This window comes from Diabrotica undecimpunctata, chromosome 8 (assembly GCF_040954645.1).
Source record: "Diabrotica undecimpunctata isolate CICGRU chromosome 8, icDiaUnde3, whole genome shotgun sequence".
Classification (NCBI taxonomy): Eukaryota; Metazoa; Arthropoda; class Insecta; order Coleoptera; family Chrysomelidae; genus Diabrotica; species Diabrotica undecimpunctata.
The window spans coordinates 22,697,162-22,725,018 of NC_092810.1; the positions used below are offsets into that span (position 1 = coordinate 22,697,162).

Sequence of the window (27,857 nt, forward strand, 5' to 3'; positions counted from 1 at the left end):
CAACAAGGAGAGCCCTGTGGACCCCCTAATGTCCACACATCCCACATATGTTCGCTGCGATATACTATATAAGGAGGGAGTAGTGTGCCATCAGCAGCACCACACATCATTATTGATGTGGCGGCTTTACTATGATTAGTTATTTGTTCTGGGTATTTGGTCTCTTTTCTATATAGCAATCTTCTTTTCCCCGGATCATCACTAACGTTGGTTTAATCGTAATTGAAAACGTGTGATGGAGGGCAATTTGAGAGAGTTGTTTTTAAATTATTGAAATATGATTCTATCGTTTCTTTTGTGACACCTGCCCGAGCTCTAGTAATGTTAGACGCAGGTCGTTCAGAGATTTGCTAACTAACAATATGCCTCTCTAAAAAATGGGTTACCCAGTCGTTACCAGGACTTACCCTGTTTTTAAATTTAGAAATAATTCTTCCAGTTCTTTTTAATAACTCTTAGTGAAAAGTTGTACATCTAACGTCAATAATGGAAGTCAACAATCGGCACATTTGACAATGCAGGACACGATTGATTTTTCCTCCAGCGCCGACAACGCAGTTTGGCCTGGTTTCTTCCCATGCTTCCCTTTGTATTTATTATATAAAGTACCATACGGAATTTTCAATCTTTCTGAAGCAGCTTTAACAGACAAGTTTCTGTTTACTATTTGAAGCAGAGCATGTTCAAGAGTTTCGTCAGAGAAGTTCTTGTACCTTCTTGATCCCAACTTTCGTTTATAAACTCGCGACATTTTGGCTTTTCATATTGTTACGAACATGCTTTCGGCATGGCACATGTAACGGTTGCATCTCGAAAAAGGCAACAAGAACATTCGCGATGTATCGAGTGCGAGAGAGAACAACCCGCCACGTAGGCGAATTAGAGGTGGGACTACCCCAGAAGATTCGAGAATAATACTTTTTGGTATATATATGTAACGATGTTATGAGTGAGTTTAGTTGATAAGAGACTACCGAACTGTAAACTTCGGTATATATATAAATAAATATATTTATATAAATTCGAACCGCTCGTTTTATTTAAAAACGCTACGATATAGATAATGATGAAAACCTGAAATTAATTAACGGTTTGAAGTGTCATCAAGAAAACTATAAAAAGAAATAAAATATCAAAGTCACCCCGAAAAATGTATCAAAGTGACCCCGGAGAAGAAATCATGTACCTAATTTCATGAAGTAGTCACGAAAATAACTTAATCAGTAGATTTAATAATAATAATAAAGTAGATAACTTTAATTAGAAGATTAAATATTTTAAAATATTGACAGTTAAACATAAATTAAGGCAACATACACAAAATTACCTGAAATTGCATGGTGAGAGCTGTATGTTTAAATTTAGTGACACAATCTAAAATCATGAAATTAAAACAAAAACTTCAACAGTGCATTTATAAGAGTATACTTTTGATATTCGCCACAAACGCCTTCCGCTACAGTTAATCAACATGTACACTGAAATTAAGTTCAGACAATCACCATAACGGATGAAACATTTGGGTTGTATACTCTGTTGAAACAAAATATTCATGTTCTATCAAAGTCACCTCATAGAATCAAAGTCATCCCATTCTACGGTATTCGTTTAGTTTATGATGCTAGCGAATATGGTATTGGAGCGGTTCCATGGTACAATGGTACCATGGAGCGGTTCTAATGCATGTAATGGCTGATGGTTTAGAAAGGCCAATTAATTAGCATTTCCTAAGCATATTGAAAATTTAATTTTTAAGCCTTTCTTTTAGAAAGAATGAACTCTCAATAGAAAAGGGTATTATTATGTGGGCTTATCGAGCAGTCATTCCCACTAGCCTCAGACAACAATTGCTTGAGGAACTTCATAGTAATCACAAAGAATATAGACGCTTATATAAGCGTCTATATTCTTTGGTAATCATGAAGGAAGGGATAATTAGAATGAAATCAAATGCGCGTTCATATCATACTCCTGGTGGCCTAACCTAGATTCTGATAGAGAACAAAGAGTAAATGGTTGTAAAGTCTGTGGACATCTAAAACAAGAGCCCACCAAAGCTTAATTAATTAAAACTCAATTATCGACTTATTTTATAATAATTTGCATTTTTGTGTCTGGTAAAATCTTCTTTTTTTTCTCTTGCAATTTTTTTATACCAGTAATAACCTCATTTTAGTTGTCATTTGTCATGGATTTGGATCCACATGTCAAGTTCTGGAAGGTTAGAAAATAAAAAACAAATACATTTCAAATGTATTTTTATTTTCGAATAATACAAAAAAATAAAGTTCAGGTTAAGTTAAAATTGTCTTATGAATCAATAAGAACTATTTTTGTAGGTAATTATTTACAAAATATGACAAACACAAGTGGGACAACTGAATTTCAAGAAATTTCTGAAGGTTTGGCGAATATTCGCACGGGAGGGAAAGTATTTTACAATCCTGTCCAAGAATTCAATAGAGATGTAAGGTAATAAAATCAGCCTGTAACTTGCTATGATTTATTGTAATATAATCCTTGTAATAACCAGTATTTCCTATATTGTTTTTGCTAATATCACTGCTCTCCCTGTTCTATCACCTATTATTTTGTCGCCCATTATTTGCCCTTTTTACACTATATGGGTTTGCTGTTCATATGTTCAATTCTGTTTGTTGATATATAGTATATAGTATTTCAGTAATAAGTGCCTTTGCAAGACGCTTTCGTAAAGAAAATGAAGAACTTAGAGCCAAAAAAGAGAAGAATGAAGTAAGAGACAATCAGCTGGAACCTTGGCAAGCTGGTACCAGGTATGAAGATGGTATTAATATCCTAGAAGCCCTCTCTGCCACTGGACTAAGATCTATAAGATATGCCAAAGAAATTCCAGGTGTAAAACAAATAGTAGCTAACGATTTTTCTTTACAAGCTGTAGATGATATCAAAAATAATGTAATACTGAATAATGTTGAACATTTGGTAAAACCAAATCATGATGATGCTGTGTAAGTATGAAATATTTATAGATTGATTAACTTGAAAAACCCCAACAATTAATATTAACGAGCTATAACAAATTTAAAATTTGCCATAGGGTCTTTTTGTTTTAGATTTTTATTTAGAGTTTATATTAAGAGAAATCAAATAATACTTAAATGTTTCTTAATTTTCAATATAATGATATGTTGATTTTGATTGTAAATTAATTACCCCCAAGCTGGTAAAATAGTAGACTTGGATTATATATACATCCAGCAGGTCCTTTTGGATCAGTGTTATCTAGAAATTCATAAGAAAAGCTCTAGATTAGAAGAGAAAAAAATATATTTTTTATCAAGGCACCTCTCATATAACTCAAAAAAACACCTCTAAAATGAGTTAATTAAACTAAGTATTGTTGTATCATCCCCTCTATTCCTCAGATTTACCCTGTTAGGTATTCTTACATTTTCCTCTGCACAATGTTTCAAATCCATTTTCTTAATAACACAGGAAAATTATTGAATTGTTGATTGAATCCAGCCATCTTAGGATGTCGTTTTGTTAATTTTAGGGCATTAATGTATCAACACAAGAAACAAAACCAGTTTGATGTCATTGACTTAGACCCTTATGGATGTCCTTCAATGTTTCTAGATTCAGCAGTACAAGCAATTAAAGATGGAGGCTTGTTACTGGTAACTGCTACAGATATGGCTGTGCTAGCAGGAAATAGCCCAGAGACTTGTTATACGAAATATGGTGCGATTTCTATTAGGAGCAGGTATTGTCATGAAATGGCTTTAAGAATTTTGTTGCAGTCTATCGAATCACATGCTACTAGATATGGGAGATATATTGAACCCCTGATGTCACTGTCAGCTGATTTCTACATTCGGGTATTTGTGAGAGTATATTCAGGAGCTCACAAATGTAAATTTTCAACCAGGTTAGTCTGTTTTTTCTTATTTATTTATTTATTTAGACACCTTACAAACACTATGGACTAATACTAATTACATGTAAAGTGTTTAAGACAAAAAAATACAAGAAATTAATGAAAGAAACGAACATTAATAATACAATAAGAAAAAATACAATAAACCCCTTAAACCTAGTGCTGATGAGCAAGCAATGTCGTAAGTTCACAGCTTTTTACATTAAATATATCTATATGAGTCAATCTATTAAATACTTCATTACAAATTTTTAACATATTGTTTATTGGTGATATGTTTCTATAGTAATTTGTAAAGAATAGATCTAGGTTAGTTATCCTTAACCTACTCTTGGGTACTCTAAAGTAAATAAACTCAATTAAACCACAGTTTGTGTACTTAATACTGTTAACAATCAAGTATATGAACATAGCCTGACTGTTTCTTCTAGTGGCAAGTGACTGTAACTGAAATGAGTCCAACATTACCCTGTATGAGACCCCATATTGATATTTCATATTTTTCCTTACGTATAGAAATCTTAAAAATCGTTTTTGTACTTTTTCAATCATTTCTGAGTTTGAAAATGCAGTAGGAGACCAGATGATTGAAGCATATTCCATATATGGTCTCACCAGGGCATTATAGAGTTTTATAATTGTGCTTATTCTGAAATTTTTGCTATTTCTACTGACAAAACCCAAAGCAAAATAAGCTCTGTTAGTTATTTCATAAAAGCGTATATTGAACTTCATGTTGATTTGGAATTTAACTCCAAGATCCTTCATAACACTCTCTCAACTCGATCATCATTAATATAATAATCTTCAATAACACTATTGATTTTTCTCATATATGAAACTATTGCACACTTTTTAACATTAAGAGTCATTTTTGAATGGTTAAACCATTGTATAACTGATCTTAGATCATCTTGCAATTTGACTGCATCTTTTGTATTAGAGATTGTTTTAAAAGGTTTAAAATTATCCACATACATTAAGCTGTTACAAGATTTAATACAGTCTGGCAAGTTGTTAATAAATAAAATAAACAGCAATGGTCCTAGTTTGCTCCCCTGTAGGACTCCTGAGGATGACACATATTGGTGAGAAAAGCAATTACCTACTTTTACTGTATTCTTTCTATCTGACAAATAAGATTTTAATAAATTAAAAGCTTTTCTTGAGAAACCAAACTGTACCAGTTTATTTAAAAGAATACAGTGATTTACCTTATCAAATGCTTTTTCGCAATCAGTATACAGAATGTCCAACTATTCCCCTGCCTCAATAGCCTTAGCAAATGTTCAGAGAGAACACAGAGATTAGTTACTGTTGATTTGTCTCTTACAAAACCATGCTGGAATTAGCTGATTTTACTCTTAACATGCTTATATATATCATCATAAAGAATACTTTCAAAAATCTTAGCAATACTATTTAACAGGCTGATAGGCCTGTAGTTTTGAATGTCATTTTTTTTATCTTTTTTATGTATTGGAAAAATTGTTGCGACTTTTAAAATATATGGAAAATATTCCTGTTCAATCGACATTGTTCAAAAACGCCAGAGGTTTAGCCAAGGGTTCAGCCATTCCCTTATAGATATAGGGTGGTATTTCATCAGGGCCTGTAGATTTTTTGGGTTTAAGTTTTTTAATACTATTTACATTTTGATTTGACATTTGACTATAAAAAACATGAAAAGCTTTTTTAATATCCTTATATAAGAATAATGAGGACCAGTTAAACTGAAAAATTAAATGATAAAGATGTCAGTAGTTACCTTGAGCAAAGTTGTATGTATATACCTTTTTGTTGCCTGGTAAATCAGCTATTTCACTTACTCTGATACTGAAGATGAGAGCAGGGTGATACGAATGTTCAGCCACTAATGGACAGTCAGACCTTGCCCCAGTACAAACATCTATATTAGTCAGAGCAAAATCTAAAAATCTATTCATACAATTAGGAATATTATTTATTTGATGCAAGTTGTTAATATTAAGAAACTGCTGTTAATATTAAGAAATATTAATTATGTTAAGAATACATTATATCAAAATTCAATCTTTTAAGAAGAAAAATACAAATAAATGAAATGGTTTAAACAGTTTGAAACTTTAAATGAGTAAAAATCAACATAAATTTAGTAGAATTACAAAAATTTCTTCTGTTACAGTAAATTATCTCACGTTTATCATTGTACAGGATGTGATAGTTTTACTCTTCAACCACTGGGTATAACAAAGACTGGCGAAAAGGGAAATGTTAAGTTTAAAATTCCAACAGGTCCTCCAGTTTCTCCAAACTGTGAACATTGTGGAAATACGCATCATGTGAGTATATATAATTCAAGTAGTAAAATATGGGTGTAGTATTTTATTTTTAATACAAGTTTAAGATAAACACAGCTGTCTATTCACAATCATCATCACCATCTTTGATTTTAATATATTTGCCTGATTCGTTATCTTTTGTCCAATCTTTTTTTAATAATTAATTAATGATTTTAATTAATGATGTTTTGTTGTCATCATAGATTGGTGGTCCTATTTGGTCCGCTCCTTTACACTCTTCAGAGTTTGTGAAAGAAGTCATAGATATTGCTCCAGAAAAATTAGGTACCATACGTCGAATTCATGGTGTTTTAAATGTTATATCTGAAGAATTATTAGATGTACCTTTGTATTATACGTTTGAGAAACTGTGTAGTACTATACACGTGGAACAACCACCAATGATGGTGATAAGGTAAGTTATAATTGTGTTATTTGTTTTTAAAACATTTTGTATGTATTTTATTTTTCTTCTTCATTTAAAACAAATATTTAGATACCAGCATTGTTCTGCATGGACCGCAGAATCTTCTAAAATATTATTGCCAGACTCTGTATGGAGACGGCACTCTACGAATAATAAAAAGACTCGCCACGAATGCTGCTGACGCTTCAGCAACTCTTTAGTGAAGTAAAAAAGAAAAAGAAAATAAAATACTATTATAATGTTTTTTTCAAGTAGAACAAAAGTTCAAATCTTCGCTTCGTCGTTGTCTGTAGCACCAAGCAGAACAATGTAATATATTGATCTCTTCCAAAATATTAGCTTTTCCACTTTCAGGTTATACTTTTGATTACAGTTTACTTCTTCTTAATTTTAATGTACTTGCTCACCCAAATGCTATGAGTAGATTATCAAAACTATGGAAAAATTTTTTTGTCGAAGAACACCAAAATGAGATTGGTATGTGCATTAATTTTTCCTATATTCAGTCACAGTCTCGAAATAAGGATCATGAAATCAGGACGATCGGAAAAAATTGACGAAAGTTTCTCGGATATATCGCATGTAATGATAACATTGACAGACTTATAATTTTGGAAAACATTGAAGTTCATAGAGGCAGAGGTCGCTCATTCACTCGATAAACAGATTAAGTGCAGAAAGTCAGTGGTAAGGCATTCTATGACTCCATGGGAGCCCAGGATAGAAGCTGATGAAAAGAGAGATAAAAGAAATACTTCCTCATATCGTGGGAGATCATGACACTGAGTAATGAGGAAAGGACTAGAGAGGGAGAGAGGGAATGTACTCACAGATACGGGAACATTACATAATACCCATATAAACTGGTTGTACTGCATCTAACTAGCTTATTGTATATTGTGTATTTGTCGAATATTTGCCTTGTTACTAAGTAAAGTCAGCTTCATTGTAATTAATAAGGATCGCTTTTTATATCTGAATAACTGCCGGGATAAAAAAATAATAAAAATTCTAATCTCAGTCGGGATTCCAACTCACGACCTCTGAGTTTTTACGCTAAGCAAGTGCCACAAAGGTAATTGTGGAATTTCTGTGTTTATTAAAAATTAAAAAAAAAATATTATAAGACATCATTAATTATTTTTATAAATATTCTTGTAGATCTGCCATTCTTAATGCTGGTTATAGAGTATCATTTACCCATATGAATAAAACTTCCATAAAAACAGATGCGCCTACCAAGGTAAGTGTTTACTAAGAGAGCAGTCTGAAAAGTTCTTGGTCTGCTTTTGAATACAATTTAGTCCTTCAAAGAATTTTTATTTGCAAATATAATCAATCTTTGATTAATACATTTTATCCGGTGGTTTTATTCCTCTGGAAATGCAGATTTCCCAATTGTCTTACACTTTTGTTAAAACGGGTATTGTCTTGATGAAAAAGATTCTTTTTTTTTTTCATCAATAATTATAAATTGAAAGTAGTTACTACTTTTTTAAAGATAAGTCAGTCAACAAAATTTATTTCGCATTTCAAAAAACCTGCGCCTGGACATTCCGGGCTGTGCTTATATCCACCGTTAAGAGTATTGTTTGATTTTGTGTGCGTATAGTAAAAACCACAATTAGAATGTAGTGTTGGTCTTACGGCGCACAGCGATGCCGCTCATGTCGGCACAGTGGTAGTTTGGCCATAGACTGAGAAATCAGGGCCGTACGCGCTTTGTTTCAAAAATCTTTACTCAATAATTTAACTGAGTTAAATAAGAGAATAAACAAAAAAAACGAATTAATTCTATAAAAAATGCTTGTATACATAAAACATCTAATATCTCGTAAATACTTACATACATATATACGAAAAAAATGCAAGTAGTTTACCCTATTAGTCTTTTATACAACCTTAGGCATTTGTTGTGTACGCGTATATTCCATTGCTATGATTCTTAAATCCGGTCCTGATGCACCGCTCGGGGCAAACCGGCAACATGGTCGGCCGTTCTTCCGTAAGAAATACATTGCATATCTTACCTGCACTGCATTCTAAGTGTGGCTTTTACTATAGTAGTGAATTAGTGAGTAGAAAGGTTGCCTGTTGGGTTTTATTCAACGTGAAGTTAGCCGCGGTGGCTCCTAAGAAAATTGAGATGACCGTGCGGATCAGCAGCATTTTTTGATCTTTTGCCAGCTCGAATAAGTCTAGAAAATCTTGAACAGGTACAGAACAGCGTAGATCAGGTTGCCTGATTTTTTTTTAGGAGGTGAACACAACTGATTTCAGACACACCAGACATCCATTCTACTTACTTCTATATTTTATCCACTTAAACGTATCGATGAAAAAAGTCGCTCATTTTTTAACAAGAACTACCAACTGCTTCAAACGAATATCTATAGTTCTATAATTACTGCGTGGAATGACTTGCATGGCGTTGTTCAGACTTTATTATGTTGTAAAATGGCAACTGTGTCAACGTTGTCAGCTTGCCTAGGTGCCATTGAAAGAGAGAGTGTGTAAAAAGATCTCAGCTTGAATGCTCATCGTTGTGCACTTATTACAATTTTCAAGTAAAATACAGTCCATACATTGTTTTTCTTTTAAACCATGAACCAGCGAAAAGTACACACAGGCGTCTACTAAAATGTATGTCAACGTAGGAAAATCACGTGAATCACTGCATTATATGGATCATGCCAAGAACTTATCAGATCGCCTTAGTACACCGATAAAAATTAACACATTTCAATGTTGTGTGAGTAGCAAGAATTGCTAAAAACGGTGCTTTTGTAGAAAATATTTCATGTATTCATAAACAAAACATAATATTTTGGCGGAAACTTAACAGGTCGATTCACACCGAAAACTCAGTGTGGAATATTTGCGTGGTTAGTGTGAAGCGGTGCATTGCCTGGTGACTTAGTAATCGTTACTACAACGGAATGAACTGGAAAATGTAAAATACTTACCAAATAATACTGCTAAGCGTTCTTCTGGTGGAATAGAGTTTCTAAATGTTGTATTTTGTGTTGTGAGATCAGTTTTTACTGTAGATAAGAGTTCTTGATATTTTTCGTAGCTCGTTCTGAAATATTGATAAAATTTTGATTTGATGACCGATTAAATCAGGAAATAAAATGACAAATTCACTGTCCGTGTTTAGATTCTTATAAATTTTATGCATCTATTTATTACGCTTCTTTTTGGAAGTTTATTTTGTTGTTCCTCTTCTGCTCACCTGATTTTGCCGATAAATGCGCTTTACGGTGCGTTCCATTACCAGCCGCTTCGTCACGTACGCGCGTACCTTTATTCATCGTGTTTGATGAATAATTATTATAGCTGTATGAGCTTCTAATATGCTTCCTCCACACATCTAACATCTTAGCCTTCGTAGGATGTTGTTTACAATTTCTAGCACTTCTACCAATGTTCCATTTGTAAAATACTTATAGCGTATTGTACGAAATCTTTTTTTATATATTTTAGGTTGTATGGGACATAATGAGATGTTGGGAACAACTCCACCCTGCTGCCAAAAAGAGGCTCACAGAAGATACTCCTGCTTTCCGTATATTATCTCAAAAGCCAGAGAAAGAGTATTCTTTTAAATTGCATCCGGATGCGAATCCTGCGTCTAAAAAGATGGGACTAGTTCGGTTTCAAGAAAACCCAACAGCGCATTGGGGTCCCGGATGTAGGAACACAGCCATGTAAGATTTTTATATACTAGTGATTTTGCCTGTCACCATGCAACAGGGGATCCAATTAATTACATCTACAATTACTCTACTTTTTAAATGAAAATATGTATACACCTACTTTTATAATCATTTATTAACAACTATTTACAATATTTTTCCAGAATATAGATCACTGTCAGTTTATTTAATCTTAACCTTTTAAAAAAGTCTTTTTCATTCATCATCATTTTGGCTTTACAACCCTGTGTGGGTCCTAGCCTCCCCAAGTCTTTATCATTACAAAAATTAAAATGTTCAATTCTGCACCAAATATTATATTCTCGCACCAAGTGTATAAACATTAAACATCATACTGATCATACTCTCCGATTTCGTTAAATCTTTTAATATCCATGTCTCTAATCTACACTAAACAACAATATTTAGGTCATATTTATTTATTATATTAATATGTAATTAATATTTTTTGTAGTATTAATTAAACTGATGACTGATAGGTTGAAATGTCAGTAGTTAAAATGTTCAGATGGCATTAGGATTTTAAATCTAAACTAACATAAATCTTTAAAGTATTTTGTATTAAATTCTACCTTAAAAATATTATTAAAATTAATTATTAATTATATTAATATGTAATTAATACAGTTATTAATTAAACTTATCGTTTCAACAACAAAATATGATTGAAATGCCAAATGGTGGTAGTTCAGATTTCTTTCCTAGATGACGTCGTTAGTTTACTGGACAAACGGTATGACTTATCATCATAGCCTTTTATATAGATAGATATGGTTCCTTCAATTTATGTGTTAAAGCCATAGACGTATAATACAAAATAGACTAATCGTTGCAATACCAGCCCGTTCTCTCAGTGCGACAAAGCAGTCCATGCATCTCTTTCTAATTTGCCAGGTTTATCGACCACATGACCTAAATGACTAGTAATAAGGTCACGTGGTCGATAAATCCGGCCCATTAGACAGAGATGCAGAGACTGCTTTGTGTCAGTTTTCTCTGTCGCACTGGGAGAACACGACCGGATTGCAGCAATCAGTTTATCTTGTATTATATGTCTCTGGTTAAAGCAGTGATTTATAGTGTATATACACATTCAAGCAACATAATATTCTAATCATCAAGTCCTAATAGAGTTTCATTTCTTTTCCCATTGTCAATTTCCCTATAAAACAACAATAAAAATCCAAATATCTTACCCTGTGGTACCCCGCTCTAATAAGTTTATAATGTAATAATCATCTTCTTGCTCATTTCAGAGATATCATATAGTTATATATACATAGTTCTAAATATCCACTTTGGAAATGGTTTTTAAAATGTCCGGAACCGAAACGTCGAAATAATTTATTAATAATCAAACGTCAAAATTTTTTTAAAATTATGGCTAATTCTCATTAAATGTAGTAGACAATTATGTCATAATTTTGATGTTTTTTTTTTTATCATTAACTTTATGATGTGTTTCAGGGTAACGACTTGTTGGACTGTATAATTAATTGTATATTATTTCAATAATTTGTAGGGTTGGTGACCAGAAGATTCAAAAAAGCAAAAGGAATCAAGGAAAACGGAAAAGAGAAGACTCCCCAACTGAAGAAAAAACTGAGGGTGTTTCGGAAAAATAGGATATTAAGTTTTTATGTTTTTAAATAATAAATATATTTTAATTGGATTAAATTTTTATTTATTTACCCTAGTGTGCTTATCGCTGGTTTCTTCTCAGTTCTGCGTTTTAATTTGCATGTACTATTTAAGTAAATGAATTGTAACATGTTCTGATCTGACTTGTATTTCCTGGATATATATTTCCTATATAAAAACTAATATTTTGGATCACACAAGTATCTGGATATACAATGCACCGTGAGGTGCAAGAGAACTTAACTCGAGCTGCTTTTAATGTTCAGGATAGAAACGAAATATAATACTAAGCCTAATACACTGTAAGCATTATAGACTAGAAATGGGAATCCTCCAGCTCACCATGCTATAAATGAATTATATGTAATTAAGAAACAGATAGTCAAGGTCTGCAAAAATCTTCTGAGCAATTTGACAAAAAAATAAAGTCTCTAATATGGGTGTCAGGTAAAGAAGGAGTGCATGGGAATGAAAGAGTCGTGTTTTTGGCAAAAGAAGGCTCGAAAGAAACCTTTGTAGGCCCAGAATCAGGTTATGGCAACACCAAAGATGCTGAATCATCAAAATAAATCCAGGCTAAGAAAATAATCAAGAATTTTGACAAAAAAACTCTCGGGCAATTTGATGAACCTCAATGAAATAAAAAGAGATTAAAACATTACTGAACATTGTGGTTTAAGAAAACACCTATACAATAGGTAAGATGAATGGCCAATGGTGCAGAAAATGTGAAAAATGAAGAGACTATCATACACATCTTATGTCATCGCAAAGTGCTACAGTACGTTCAACCAACTTACACCTTTAAACGATTAACGGAATTCGCAGAAAATCTTTCGTTGTAGTAAATGGCAAGGTAAACTGTACTGGAGTTCTCATAATGTTAACCACTTTGCTAAATTTTAAGTATAAAATAAATATATATGTCATTAACCCATTGTTCATAGTTTTGCTTATTTTGTTACATTTTTTTTTAATAATGGTATTCTTGCAAGAAAATGTTACAATGGAAGCCCATAGGAAGGCGAAAAAAAGGAAGGCCCAGAACGAGATGGTTGGATGACGTGGAAGACGACCTGAAAACAATGAACATAAGACAATGGAGAAGAAGGGCACAAGAGAGATCTGAATGGAAGGACATAGCCAGACAGGCAAAGACCCATCCAGGGTTATGATGCCAAAAGAAGAAGAAGAATAGTATTCTTGCATAATGTTCTTCTTCTTCTTTTACGGCACTACAGCCCAAAATGAGCCTTGGCCTCCTTTATTTTTTGCCTCCACCCTTGTCTGTCTGTGGCTGCTCTTCTCCATACACGGACTCCTAAAAGTGTTTGTGCGTCGCTGCTTACTGTGTCTTCCCAGCGCTTTCTTGGCTTTCCAACTGGTCTCTTTCCCTGCATTCTGGCGTTCAGTGCTCGTTTTGGTAGCCTATCCTCTCCCATTCGTATCACATGTCCGGCCCATTGCAATCTTTGTATTCTAATGAAGTCTGACAGGGGTGTTTCCTTATACAGTTGATAGAGCTCGTTGTTATATCGAATTCTGAAGATTCCGTTTTCCCTCACAGGTCCTAGTATTCTCCTCAGTACTTTTCTTTCGAATGTGTCGAGTTTGTTTTTGGATGTTTCTTTCAGGACCCATGCTTCGCTGCCATAACATGCTATTGGCCGAATTAAAGTTTTATAGATTCTCATCTTTGTATTTCGGTGGACACTTTTAGACCGAAATATATGGGAGAGGGCAAAATAAGCTTTGTTTGCCTGCGTTATCCTTTTTCGTATTTCTCCATCCTCTGCTCCATCGGCATATATTTCTACTCCCAGGTATGTAAACTTTCCAACCGTTTCAATGTCATCTTCATGCATAATGTTTTGTGGGATTATATTTCTTCTCGTCTGTACCATTATTTTTGTTTTTTCTGTGTTAATTTCCAGACCTAGCCTTTTCGTTTGTGTTTTTAACTCTGCGTATGCTTCCTGTGCTCCTGTTGATGTTCTACTCATAATATTAATATCATCGGCGTAGGCAGCCAGTTGAACCGTTTTATTGGTCAGTAGGTTTTCTCGTCCAGTTTGCATTTGCCTAACCGCATACTCCAGTGCCAGGTTAAACAATGTTGGTGCCAGCCCATCTCCCTGCTTTAGTCCCTGCGAGATTTTGAAAATGCATAATGTTATTTAATGTAAATTTCTTTGACCAACTTGTTTGATAATTTTTTTCTGAAACAAATACTACCGTACTGAGGATAATTTATATTCAAAGTAGATATACAAAGTACTAAAATGTAAAATATCACTTTTAATTTTTGTTAAAAAATACTTCGGAGTAAACTAGAACATTTTGTCAATTTAAATAGTGGTGATTAGATTGACCATATATGTCTGTTAAAGTGTACCGTTTTTGAGACGTCTGCGATTACGGGTTAAAGTTAGGGTTTTGGTAAATATATTTAACTTTTTATTTTCAAATGATAATACTTGTGGGAAACATTTTAATTTGTTTATGTACGGTTTCCAAACATGTCTAAACTTTTTATCGAACACAATTAAATTACAATCTGCATTCCTAATGATCATTAAGCTAATTTGCTTAATGTGTTTAGGATCTTTGTAAGCGGTTATATTATATTTTACTTCTCAAGCACAACAGTTATAAAATTTCTGTCAAATTGATCTAAACTCGGTATATTATCATTCATACATGTAGTTTCAAGTGACCATCATGCCTAGACGTAAGTTGGATATTGATGAATTAATTGCAAATGTGCATAAATACTTTACCATGGAAAGAGAAAATGGTGGACCTTTAAAGTCATTATTATGTATAAATCAACGTGTTTGTGACGCACTCGGGATACGTGAAAGTAAGCTAAAAACTGTAATGAAGACGGTCAGAGATTCTCAAGAAGCTCTTACTGTGACTAAGTATCACGAAGACAAGAAAACAACTCGTAAACTTTCTAGAAGCGTTGACTTACCTGATGGAGAAAAATTTGAAATTCGGAATATTTTGTATCGAATGTGTGAAAACAATCAACATGACAGTTTAGATACTTTACTGGCCAAAATAAGAGAAAAACAAGGTTCTGAAATTAAGAGCCTTTGAAAAGTGTTGAGAGATTTAGGATTTAAATTCAAAAAAGAAAATATTAGGTTACTTTTATGCGAAAGGAGTAGTGTGCTTCACAAAAGAATTAAATTTTTGACAGAATATACTAGACTTAAATCTGAAAATGCAACATTCGTATACTTAGATGAGCCATGGATATTTGCAAAGCCTGGAATTAAAAGAATTTGGCAAGACGACAGCATAAAATCAATAAAACACAGAGATAGCGAAGGTAAAACACAGGTTAACCATTATATTTATACATTCATTATTAGCCAGTGTTAGCAATTGTTTCATATTTTGTTATACATACATTAGTAGTAAATTTGAGTTAGTGAGTCTAGGGTGATGCCTAGATATGTAAAATTGTTCTATACAGGAATTTCAAGCACTAGGTACTGACTGGAAACATTCCACACTTGATTTCAGAGAAAAATACTTCAATTTCAAACAAATTGGGGCAAATAAATAAGAAATGACATATCGAATGTATATCATATTATGATATTTTTGAGATTTATTGAAATTAAATATATTATGGAAAAACTATAAAAAAGCTTCAAAATACAGCTATAAAAAAATCTTTAGACTACCAAGACTCTTCCCAACAAAAGAACTATATTTACCCATTAAGAATATGGACATTCAATCAATATACATATACCAAGTATGTATGTTCCTACGCGTCTCAAATGGAGAAATTTCACTCTAAAATGGAAACAACTACCACTTCTCAAGTTCACAACTATAACGGAAGAAATAGATTCCACTTTAGAGCTACAGCAATGAACACAACTGCAGAACAATGAAGCATTGTGGTAAAAGGAATAAAGTACTACAACCATTGTTTAAAAAAAAACAATGCTACAACCTTATCTCTGACATACTGAAGACAATGAAAATCAATGCCTTCAAATGAAAATTAAAAAATCTCATTTATGAGAACCATTTTATAACCCTCTCACAATATTTTTTAGATTCGTTTTTTTTTTGTTTCCTTTTTGTATAAATAAGTTTTCTTTCTGTTAAATAAATATCAATAATGATGATATCTGTACACCATATACAAATTGTTTGCGCAGTTGAGCTTTTTTACAAAACTGCATAAATCCAACTTTCAAAAATTTTCAGGAGACGTAAAAACGTGCTGCAGCTGTTGTACTAAAATCAAAGAATATAGACGCATAGGTACTATATTACTTTCCTAAAATTTTCGAAATTTCAGAGAAAGTAATCAATTGAGGTTAGATTTAGAGAAATAAAACGTTAATTAACATTATTTTCATTGATTGATTAACAAAATATAGCCATGTGTCTGTTGGAGATATCGCGTTTTGTAAAAAAAGATGGGAGATATTAACTTTTGTCAAACTAAGAAAATATCTTAGAAATAAACAATATTAAACGGTACCCACTAAAACAAAAACAAAATGAGGAGCACAAAAAATTTAGATGTGAAAATTTTTTGGCTCATCATCCAAGCAATCACACTTGCCATCATGGTAGTTGTGGGTTTCTGGATCTGGAACACTAGTAACTTTGTGTTGAAAAACATTAATATACCAATGAAGATCAGGGATCTCTTTCCAATTTTGTCCACAGTGGGTTTGCAATAAATGAATGACATATTTTTTTTCTCTTCAGTCACGGAATGAGATAGTGGAGAGAAAAATCCAATGTTAAAATCGGTTACAATAATACGGTGAAAACATGAATAGCTCACATGCAAATCGGCAGTGTAAGCATCCTTAAACATTTTATATAAATTATTTACACTTAACTCTGCTGAAAGGTAAACTCTCTTACTTTTTCCTCTTCCATAACGAGATTCCACACAATTTAGTTTACCAAGAAATTAACGGAATGCTTCCTTTTTTGGCTCTGAAAAAAGCTTTTCGTCGATAACCACCTTATTTTCTTTGGGCAGCTACGACCTTTCCAATCCGCAGTAGTCGAGAGGCAGGTACACCCATTGAAAAAGCAAAAAACTTTTTACAGACAGGAATCATGCGTTTCTGTTTCTATTGAGAAAAAATTTCACAGAAACCATTCTTCTGCGACTTACAGATACAGGCGCACCACTTCCCCTTCTTCTTTGGGGCTCGAAAGCAGAGATATATTTCATCAAAACAATATCTTGTTCCTCTTAACCCTCTGCCATGTAGACTACTTGTTGATTAAATTTTATATCATCGTAGGATACCGTAGCACAATAAAGATTTTTCGAACTATGGGCACATAATGGGTCTGGTCTTCTGTTTTAGAAACACTAAATGAGGATCACTATCGTTGTACTTCATAATTTTTGAACGCCCTCTCTCACTTGTTTTGATGGATCGTCTTTTTTTAGATCCCACCGATAAATTAGCAACAGTATCCATCTCAAAATAACACGCAAAACACAGAAATAACGTTGACATACAATGAATTCACATGCCGTCTCATTGAACGGAAAAGTACTGATAATCTGATAATAATACAGCCTGGTATGGCGTGGCTACGCTACACACTGACGACCCGTGAGTAGTTTTAGAACTAACGAATATTATATTTTGTTTCATTAATTAACATCTAATTCTAGAGGATGCTTTTAAAACCAAACAAAAATAATAGAAGGATAGTTCTGCAGGCCAGAGGATTTATGCAGTTTTGTAAAACAAAAACTAATTTTAATGGTTAGTTAAAGATGTTAAGTTTTGTATAAAAAAAGAGAGAACATGGGGTAAAGGTTTTTGAGTGGTTTAATTAAGTTTTGTGGAAGAAACGTGATTGTTAGGCTCATTTTATTACTTTTAACGCAAGATATAAAACAGACCAAACTCTCGAAATGTATTTTAAACATTTAAATGTAAAATTTGTAAACAAAAAATGTATTTTAGCCAGAAATGGATTTATGCAGTTTTGTAAAAAAAAGCCCTTCAGTTGAACCTCATCTTATTCAAAATTTTTAATGTGCCAAAATAATGTGTTTGTATTATATATTTTTTTCTAATTTGACTCATAGCTTTTGCTTAGGGTCTGTAATTGTATATTTAGCATTTTTATCTGTGTGACATCTGTACTTTCATGAAATAAATAAATATCTTCGTCAATATACAAGATGTTTTCCAGGCCTCTATAAAAGTTTTCACTTCTGGTCACACTCAAGTAGTGCAACATTAATTTTTGAGTCATTCATACATTTTTAGTACAATATTTTACAATTTCTATTTACTTTTTGATAAGGATTATAGGGTAAGGTGGGATCAAGAGATTAAAACAATTGATTCTGTTTATAATTATCATCTATATATACAAATACTCCGAAAATGTGCGATCATTACTAAATACTAATACAACATATAAAAAATAATTAATATAATATAAATATATTTATTAATTCACTTAGTCTGCCTACTATTTCAAATGCCTTTATTGAAATTTAAACTTTTTAGCTGTTTTTTCTCAACTTTCTCTATTTTCCTTAAACAAGTTTCCAAAATTTTATTATGAACTTCATTTATGGACCCAGCAGCATCAACTTTAACCCAATTGTCCTCTTCATCACAGAGCTGGTTATACATGTTTGCGACATTTCTTTGAAATTCCATATGTTCATACCTTTCATTGCCAAAACCTGGTCTGGATTGCATTTCTTCTAAACTTAAAGTTAGTAAAAGCACTAGATCTGGTTTAGGAAGGCCATTCTCAGGATGCTGACACCATTCCATACTCATATCTAAAAGAGAATTTGTTTAGTCTGTAATAAAAATATTTTAGATTGAAGTCAATAATTACTAATACATGTTAACTCTGTAAAAATCTATTGTTATCCATATAAATTACAATGTTTTATGGAAACAGTATGACAAATAAGTAAAATAACTGTTTTATTAATATTTTCACTTTTTTATCAAGAATCATAAATATACTCCCCAACACAATGTCAACAAAGCCTTTTAAAATTAATTTGTAATTTTAATAAATCGATAATGTTGGCACCTTTATAAACTTTTTAAGTATGAAATATTTTCATTTGGCAAATGCTAAAAGACAGGCCACAGCCAAGGAAAAAAATTTGGAAACTCAATACTATAATAGAAGAAACAATAGAGTCCATTATAATTTCTTTGGGTAATAAAGAATGTAGTGATGATGATGCTATCTAATCCAAAGAGAACAAGTATGTATTTAGGTACGTAATAAATGTATGTTCTTAATGACATTTTTCTATTACTCTATGCTAAAGTAACTCATGTTCTCTGCCACTGAGGCATGCAATTCTGGCTTGAATTCTTATGGCTAGCTCATTTATATTTTATGTTTATTGTATGTGAAGTTTTTGAGAGTGATTTTTAAAAAATTTTGTAGAAAACTGAGACAAGAAGAAATTAATATTTATACTTTTTATTTGAACAGTCCTGTATAAAGACCATTGTACGCTTGTGTCATAAAAACTGTTTTATCATTCATTTCCATATGGAAAATTCAATACTTCTGTCAAGTTGTTCTGTGTTCAACTTTTTTTCTAACTATATAAAATAACTTACTTTTTTTCACCGATGAAAACACTATCCCAGAATAAGAATACCTATCAATAATTAGGGTAACCCCGTCATATAGCAGCGTTTTCATTTTCTCCACATTTTCCCATCGATTGGCAGAAAATAAGAGGTGTATAGCTTGATCATTCAGTTTACATTCTTTATTCTTTAAGTACTCATCAATAAGCTTCCCCGTTAACGTACTTCGGTCTGGAAAAGTGAACAACTTGGATTCAATTTTCTTTTTCTCTAGAGCTTGTATTAACTTTTTACATTGAGTTGATTTTCCTGAGCGGTCTACACCTTCTATTACGATTAAAGCACCTCGTTTTAAAGTACTCATATTAAAGCCGCAGTTAATTTAAAGTCACACAAAAAGAAAACAGATATACTACAATTAAATACCAGTTATAATTATGCACTCTACACTTATTTAAGCTAGCGAAGCGTCATTTAGGGTTATGTTTGAATGTTTTCCCTCACTTTTTTGACATACCTAGGAACCCCTAGGAACATTTTGATATGCCATGGTTATGCTCATGTCATTGGTTATGCCTTTAGTTTGAATTTTTATGATAGTTTTCTGCTCATAATTATTTTACTTAAAAACAATTTTATTGTAAGAGTTTCTGAAACTGTGTTTGCCGATTTCTCTTAAACACTTTAGCTTATTGCGTAGATTTCATTTTAATATCGTAATATCGACAAAATTCAAAAATGCATGAAAATATTTTCAAGGTTAAAAGATTCTAAATTGACATTTCAACGGTTTGAACTAACCAATCACATTTTAGTAATAACTAATCGGACTCAACGATTGGTTAAAGATAAAACAGTTTTCAATGCTCATTTGATCATGTCAATTAAATATACGTGGACAAAAACAAAGGATTGTTATTGTTTTGAACAAAAAGTTTTGTGTGGACAATTTCAAATTTCACATACACAAAAAAACTCAAACACAAATAAGATATAGTTTGAACTAATAGAGTAAGTACATAACACATATTTATTTTATTTAGAAAATATACAATAAAGTAAACAGCTTAAATAATTAGTGCTTACAGAACAAAAAAAGTGTATTATTGAGTCATTGTATAATACTATATTATTTATCTATGGTCATTGTCATTACCCACTAGACAAAAATATAAATGATACTGAACAGGGGCGTAGCGGGAAAATATTCAGGATTTGATAGACCAAATAAAGATAAATATAAAAAATATGGTCATAAATAAATAAACCAGGACAAAAGGATACAACAAAAATGTATAATTTATTACCACAAAAGAAGCGGTATCTTGACAGATTTTTATGGTGGGGCATATTAAAAATATAAGTATAAGTTAGTAAAAATTGATTCCAACATGTCATTTACCACTATCTCTCTTTTTCCAGCACATGTGTGCCTTTAGAAAAGAAAAGTCAATAAATATAGTAATAGATAGTAATACCCATCACAAATTAATATACATGTCGAAGGAAGATACATTTTCTAATCTAGTTGTGTCATCGACATAATTTCTAATCTATAAAAAGAATACAAGAAATAGCTGAAGCCAAAGATGTATAGTATGCATGCTTGGTCAATTACAAGAAAATATTTGACAGTGTTCAATATAAATCAATTATATGAAGTGTTGAATCAATTGTATGAGTTAAAGTCAGATATCTAAAGAAATATTTTAATATAAGAGAAGTTCAACTAGGCTGTATGCTTTCTTTGCTGTCATTTACTTAATTTATAAGCAAAGTCGATTTTTGGAGAAGCTGTAGAAGATAGAACAGAAGGTATGACTACTCTGTGCTGATGGAGTAGTCATCAGTCATCAACAACTAAGATATGCTGATCACAGAGTTTCCGAACCACTGATAAAGGTTATTTACAGACATTTTTATAAGCTGTAATAGACTATTGTAAATCAATGTGTTTGAAAGTAACTACAAAGAAAAACAACTGGATTATCATCAGCAAAAACAACTAGTCAACTTAACTGACATCAGGATAGATGGAGAAATAATTGAGAGAATACAATCATATAAATATTTGGACTATTGAGTGAATGAATGGTGGTACATATCTGATGGGTCTTCAATGCTCTTGAAGGATGAGGCATTTAAAAAGAAGAAATATATAGTTACTACAATAAAAATTAGATATTTACAGTGTCCAAGACACCTAGCAAGAGCAAATGATCACCTTACTCTATGGACGAAACCTGACGGAACTAGACGACGAAGTAGGTGAAGAGTTGGTGAAGTAAAATATTTCTAGTGCATTTTTCTACTTGCAAAAAGAGTTGGTTATAAGCTGACCAAACCGCCGATGGCCACTTTTACCATCATTAAGCGTGCTTTTCATTACGAAGCAAATTCTACAGTATGCTCTACTTTTATGTTCAGAATATGACAACCAGGGAAATGTTTCCATCAATTTCATTTGAAAACACAAATTTTGTTTTGTAGAAATGGGAAACTTATAATCTTTAGGTGAAGTCCAAGGCTGCTTTAAAATTTGGGTATTTAGTCAGTAATCAATGAAACAGACAAATGTCTGTCTGAAAAAACTCTTGTAAGGCTGTATAGCAGTGGCGGCTCGTGACTTTAGAGACAGGGTCGGCAAGGTTTTTTTTGTCTCCTCAGCTAAGTATACCATCTAATAAAAGGCTTCAATCATCATAGGAGATTTATTGTTTTTTCCTATAAATTTAGAACCTAAACATGTTTATAAATTAACTCTAGTCTATGTTATTTGGAAGTGGGAAAATGGGTTATAACGTCATCATAAAATTTATTAGAATTTGGAGAGATTTTAAAAGTTTTTTTACTGACATTTGAGACAAGCTTGACTTTCTCTCTTGTTTCATGGTGTTTCGATAATACGTTTTGATTCTTTTGAAACAAGAGAAATCCCGTTCATTTGTGGCAGAAGTTGATGATAATGAGAGAATTAATGACACTAATTTATTAATTTCGAGAACAGTTTCTTGTTATGAATTTTAGTTTATAAAATTAGACATATCTTGGCTAATAAATCTATTGGAAATTTTTTGGCGTAACTTTTAAATTTTGAATCGTCAAAAAGGTCAAAAATTTTCAAATCTTCAAAATTCGAAAAACAAGTATCTATTTGCATAATAATAGTAACCAAAATTTCAAAATATACTCGTTTTTAATCTAAGCTATAAAGTGTAATCGTTTATTCAAAGCTATTGCTTCACGGATCAAAATATCATCACTTTCAAAATCGTCGCCTTCAATAATAAAATCAAAAACTTCCAGAAGGTGTTTACGAAAATCTGCTACAGTGAAAGCTAATCGAGATTTAAAATTCCATCGCGTCTGACAAACTGTTTGCATTTTTTTCTAAACAAATTGTTCTAAAACATCAGTTTTGGCTAGATTGAGAAAAATGAAGCAAATCCGCTTAAACTGGCAAAAAAAGACGACATTCTTTAATTTTTATACACATATCCTGCAAAACTAAATTCATTCTATACGTATAACACTGAGTAAATAAAGTTTGCAATGCAATAGTTTTAACTTTTACCTGGAGACCATTCAATTCTCACCGAATGTCACGGCAGTCCCGTCATCAGTTTGCCCTATCAATTTATTTTTGATATCAAAAAATTTTGTTCTTTAAAGCACCAAAAATATATTCTGCCTTATGGCTTTTACCCACGTCTGTAAAACCTAAAAACCTCTCATAAATATTACCACGTAACACGTATCGAACAACAATTGATAATTGTGAATAACATGATATTGTTGCCGAGAGGGGGCATTTGGGCCTGTAGGACCCATCGCCGGCTCTTCGGGCTTCTTCCTATCCCCGGAATTGGATCGGGTATTCACCATCTTTGGTTTGTCGCTGGTAGAAAGGTTAAATACCACCGCTGTTATAAATAACAGTTCCAGTGACAAATATCTGTTATAGGTAACTGTTCCAAGGAACAGTTACAAAGTAACAGAGCAAAAATGGAAAACAGATAGGTAAAAATGATCTAAGTATTCCTTGACTTACGGAAGGAATAACTTAGTAAACAAGTAAATTAAATGGTATAAAAATATAATGCAAAGAAAAATGTTTCTAAGTGTTTCTTGACTTAAGGAAGAAACAACTTAGGACAGAAATATAGATAAATGAAATATGTAAATGTGAGAGTAAAATATGGAAATATTTCTAAGTGTTTCTTGACTTACGGAAGAAACGACTTATAATAGAAAATAAGAAAAATTAAATATAGAAAAGATGTGAAAATATTGCTAAGTGTTTCTTGACTTACGGAAGAAAATATCTTAGATAAAATATCAGAAATAATAATGCGATATGAAAATATTTCTAAGTGTTCTTAACTTACGGAAGAACAACTTAGACACAAAATACAAGAAAAATAAACAATCAAATAAAATATCAAAAAAGCAGTACATGAACAAATATAGATCAATGTAATATTCTAACCTGAAAAGGTCTGAATATACAATAATGCTAAAATAAAATGGTATATAGGAAATCAGAAATAAAACAATAAGTTAGTAGGAACAATAATAGCACCGACTAGGTCTACAGTAGAAGAGGCCAGCTCGACTGACTGATGAGAGAAAATCCACCTGCTTTTATGTAAAACAAATCCTTTGTTTTACGTAGGAAAAGTGGAATTTCCCTGCATCGAGTCAATTAGAAATTTGGATTTGGCCAAACTTGGAATTCCCAAGTATTTTGACCAATATCCCAATTCCTTGATGCGTCCGGCACGGCTGTCAGCTCCCGGCTGACACGCCTCCGGAGACAATATATCGGTAGTTGCATCTACTTCTAGCAAAGAGCAAATGGTTTCCTGAATCTCAGATTCAATAACGTAATTCAAAATGTAACTAATTGATTATATTAATTCATTCTGGATTGTTTTAGATACGCCGCTAAATGTCTTCGAATCAGAAAGTAAATTAGCAAATTCCAATTCGTATTTCTTAAAGATTTTTATTAGTTCTCGATAATTACCTTGATTTAACCAATGCTCCGATTCATCGTGTCCCCTAAATGATAATTCCTGACAACTTAAAGAAATTACAATATCAATTAAGCGACGTAAATGGGCATTATCTAATGAAACATAGATATTTTGTTTTCCGAATAAATCTAATTTAATCTGGCTGTATGTACGATCTTTCGAAATATCATGTTTCTGTAAAGCCCTAAATGATTCCTTTACATTATCGTAACCAGGTTCTTCGTATGGAATAGATGAAAACCCATTTTGCAAAATATAATTTACAATCTCAGATTTATCGGTACTTACAGTTTCATCCATGGTTAATACGCCCAATAAAAGGTTAATTTGCCTGGATTTTTTTACAGCTTAATTTTAAAAAAGAAAAAACTTCAAATATTTTAAAAAAACCCTTTAATTTTTTACGGCAACGATAACTTATCACAGTATTACTTTGAAAAATCAAATCAATACAAATGAATTGATCGATACGATACCAGAAAAACCAGTCAGTGCACTACCACTATTTACTACTTATCCCGAAATAACATTTCATCTCACGCTCGCAAGGCACGCCACACTTTACGGCCAATCCAAATGAAGCATCGGCAGATTCAAATTTGCCGTACCTGCTGTTTAACTGCGTACGGAGAAAAATGTATGTTTGGTTGCTTATCGACTAATATTCCGTTGATTTTTAGACGTAAATCGTCATGCTGGGGTCGGCTTGCCGAAACGGGTCTTATAAGAATTCATACAGTCGGATGGATGGCTCGGATCATTATTTGGAAGGTGTGTTGATGCGCAGAGATCATTTAACGCTCGGATTGGTCGAATTCTTTTAAAAACCGTGAATAAAATTTAGTCTGTATTATCTCACAGATATTTTTTTTATTTCACAGAAACAAATGGCATTAACTTATTACCTGCGATTATTAATTATTGAAATACTGATTAAATTAAATATTAAAAAAAGTATAATATCTCTAAATGTGTGGGTCGGTACTGCCCATGGACCCTAACCAAACCAGATGAATCCTTTCTATTGATTTTTAGCAAAAAAGTACTACGCATAGCATAAGTTTGGTGAAAAAAATATTACCACAATAATTAAACGAATTCATCTGCAGTGGGCAGTTTGGCATACCATCAAAATTAATACGACTAGTGCAAATGACAATGACAGAAACAGAAGCACAGGTATGTATTCAGGGACAAATCACTGATGCGTTTACGATAACGCAAGGACTGAAACAAGGCGACGGACTAGCTCCAACGCTCTTTAATCTTGTTCTTGAATGTGTAATTAGACGGTTGACGGTGAGCGGAAATAACATACTTACAAACAAGTCTACCCAATTAGCAGCATACGCAGATAATATCAACATGATGAGCAGAACAGTGAATGCAGCGGAAGAAACCTAGGTTGAGTTGAAACAGAGTGCAGAAGCAGTAGGGCTAGCAATAAATACAAATAAAACAAAACTACTCATACAAACCAGATCAAATAGACCGGTGCAACAACACTTTATTGACGATATATAACATGTAAATAGATTCACATACCTAGGAATGGATCTGGTCGCAAGCAATGAAGAAAAACCAGAAATAAATAGAAGGCTTATGCTGGCAAATAAAGCCTATTTCGCGATGGGCCACATATTCAAATCGCGAGACGTACACCGGAAAACAAAACTCCGGGTCTATAAAACAATAATCAGGCCCATAGTACGTTATGGTTGTGAAACATGGGTGGTGACACAGAAATCTGCCAATTCATTAGATGTGTTTGAAAGAAAAATATTACGTAGGATCCTGAGCCCAATAAGTGAAAACAACAACTGGCGAATTAGGTATAATAGAGAAATATACGAGCAATATAGCGAACCAACTCTAGCACAACACACTAAACTGCAGATATTACGGTGGGCAGGGCACGTGGTCCGCATGCATGAGAATAGAATCTCCAGAAAATTATTAAATGCAAGAATGCAGGGAAAAAGACCTGTTGGAAGACCTAAAAAGAGATGGGAAGACGAAGTCGATGAAGATGCCAGGAACTGCCTGGGAACGCGTTCATGGAAAAGAACAGCGGTAAATCGAGATAATTGGAGAAGCTTGTTGAAGGAGGCCAAGGCCCGATTTGGGCTGTAGTGCCATTGGATGGATGGATCTGCAGTGGGCAGGATAACCCAGGATGCTGATAATATCGGTGTTGCCAACTGGAAAATTCAAGCATGGGAGTAAGGGACACAGTAGGATGGCGCAGAAAGATCGAGGGCCTTTAAGGGCTGTAGTACCGTGATCATGATGATGAATGGGATATGCCGCATGGTAAATTAGGTTTGAGGACTCATAAATCTGGGGTTGAGAAATATCTCCTAGATAAGCGGTCATTCTCATGTTGAGTGATGTTAACAGAGCCCTGTTTTTTTCTCGTTTGCTTTATTTGTTCGTTTGAGCAATTTCCGTTACTGTTGTAGTTGAAATTTCCGCAGAATATTACACAATTTGGTTGTATTAATATATCCACTTTCCTGAAAGAAGCTATTTTAAAATAAGTAAATAATAAATACTACAGTCCACTAAGAAAAGAAGAGATTTTATATTCGCTCAACCATATTCACCGTGAATTTGTTTGATTTTATTTATGGACGCTCATTTCAGTAACGGTACGAAAACATCCAAGAAATATCTCTTATCGTTAACTGGAACCGTGACATAAATTATTTGCGTCGTATATATGGAATGATTTCCTCGTTCCGTCTGTCACCAAGCTCCAACTTTCCTCCCGCCGCTATAAAAACCACCCCATCTCGCCCCCAAAACCGGATTTATGGATTTTCCGATTTGTCTCACGGCGCACGCTCACCCACCACCATCCCGGAACAGGAACTCGGGACAGAGAAAGGGAAATCCAGCTGACAATGACATTGGCCTAATTGTTTTGGCTCTTTTGCGAATCCGAGTTGCATTTAACTGCACAGCGCAACAAACTACAAGCCCAGTTCAGTTTGCACTCCGCTATCGGGAATACTGTGCATCAGTAGTTACTGGAGCGTGTCTTTGTTCGGTAACAGCGGTAAGTACCCAAAGATATTTTCAAGGTCTTTCGATCTCCCGAATAGGTTTTCCGGTATTTAGTATTTACTTGGTAATATTGATACTATTTGTCAAAATATGAAGTTCGATCAAATAT

At 32.9% G+C, this 27,857-nt stretch overlaps 3 protein-coding genes across 6 annotated transcripts in view; 2 read left to right on the plus strand and 1 right to left on the minus strand.

Annotated features, from left to right (window-relative positions):
- Nucleotides 1-2,080: 2,080 nt before the first annotated feature.
- Trm1 (tRNA methyltransferase 1) lies at nucleotides 2,081-12,060 on the plus strand. Of its 2 annotated transcripts, XM_072539820.1 has the most exons (9): nucleotides 2,081-2,221; nucleotides 2,340-2,472; nucleotides 2,676-2,990; nucleotides 3,539-3,913; nucleotides 6,087-6,243; nucleotides 6,447-6,658; nucleotides 7,832-7,913; nucleotides 10,157-10,380; nucleotides 11,912-12,060. In XM_072539820.1, the coding sequence occupies exons 2-9, from the start codon at nucleotides 2,357-2,359 to the stop codon at nucleotides 12,012-12,014; spliced, it is 1,584 nt and encodes a 527-aa protein (XP_072395921.1). In that variant the 5' UTR covers nucleotides 2,081-2,221; nucleotides 2,340-2,356; the 3' UTR covers nucleotides 12,015-12,060. The 2 variants fall into 2 exon arrangements, with proteins under 2 accessions (XP_072395921.1, XP_072395920.1); XM_072539819.1 differs by having other exon boundaries at nucleotides 2,183-2,472.
- Nucleotides 12,061-18,416: 6,356 nt separating this feature from the next.
- Nucleotides 18,417-20,155, minus strand: LOC140448322 (thymidylate kinase). The gene is made up of 2 exons (XM_072541409.1): nucleotides 19,668-20,155; nucleotides 18,417-18,856 (listed from the first exon to the last, which is right to left on the minus strand). Exons 1-2 carry the CDS (start codon nucleotides 20,002-20,004, stop codon nucleotides 18,540-18,542), a joined length of 654 nt encoding a protein of 217 aa, XP_072397510.1. The 5' UTR covers nucleotides 20,005-20,155; the 3' UTR covers nucleotides 18,417-18,539.
- A 363-nt stretch (nucleotides 20,156-20,518) lies between these two features.
- Nucleotides 20,519-27,857, plus strand: part of Drep4 (DNA fragmentation factor-related protein 4) — a 40,675-nt gene continuing 33,336 nt past the window's right edge. For 2 of the 3 annotated variants that reach the window (XR_011951589.1, XM_072539821.1), the window contains exon 1: nucleotides 27,567-27,740. The gene's annotated coding sequence lies outside the window, so the exon portion shown is untranslated. Of the gene's footprint in view, nucleotides 20,652-27,566; nucleotides 27,741-27,857 lie in introns of those variants that run through there. The other variant, XM_072539822.1, reaches the window with a different exon arrangement.

Coding starts and splice junctions, on each gene's coding strand:
- Trm1 (XM_072539819.1), top strand. CDS start 2,252: ATGTATTTTTATTTTCGAATAATACAAAAAAATAAAGTTCAGGTTAAG. Junction 2,473..2,675: donor GAATTCAATAGAGATGTAAG/GTAATAAAATCA, acceptor TATAGTATATAG/TATTTCAGTAATAAGTGCCT. Junction 3,914..6,086: donor AAATGTAAATTTTCAACCAG/GTTAGTCTGTTT, acceptor CTTCTGTTACAG/TAAATTATCTCACGTTTATC.
- LOC140448322 (XM_072541409.1), bottom strand. CDS start 20,004: ATGAGTACTTTAAAACGAGGTGCTTTAATCGTAATAGAAGGTGTAGAC. Junction 18,857..19,667: donor GTTTTCATCGGTGAAAAAAA/GTAAGTTATTTT, acceptor ATTCTCTTTTAG/ATATGAGTATGGAATGGTGT.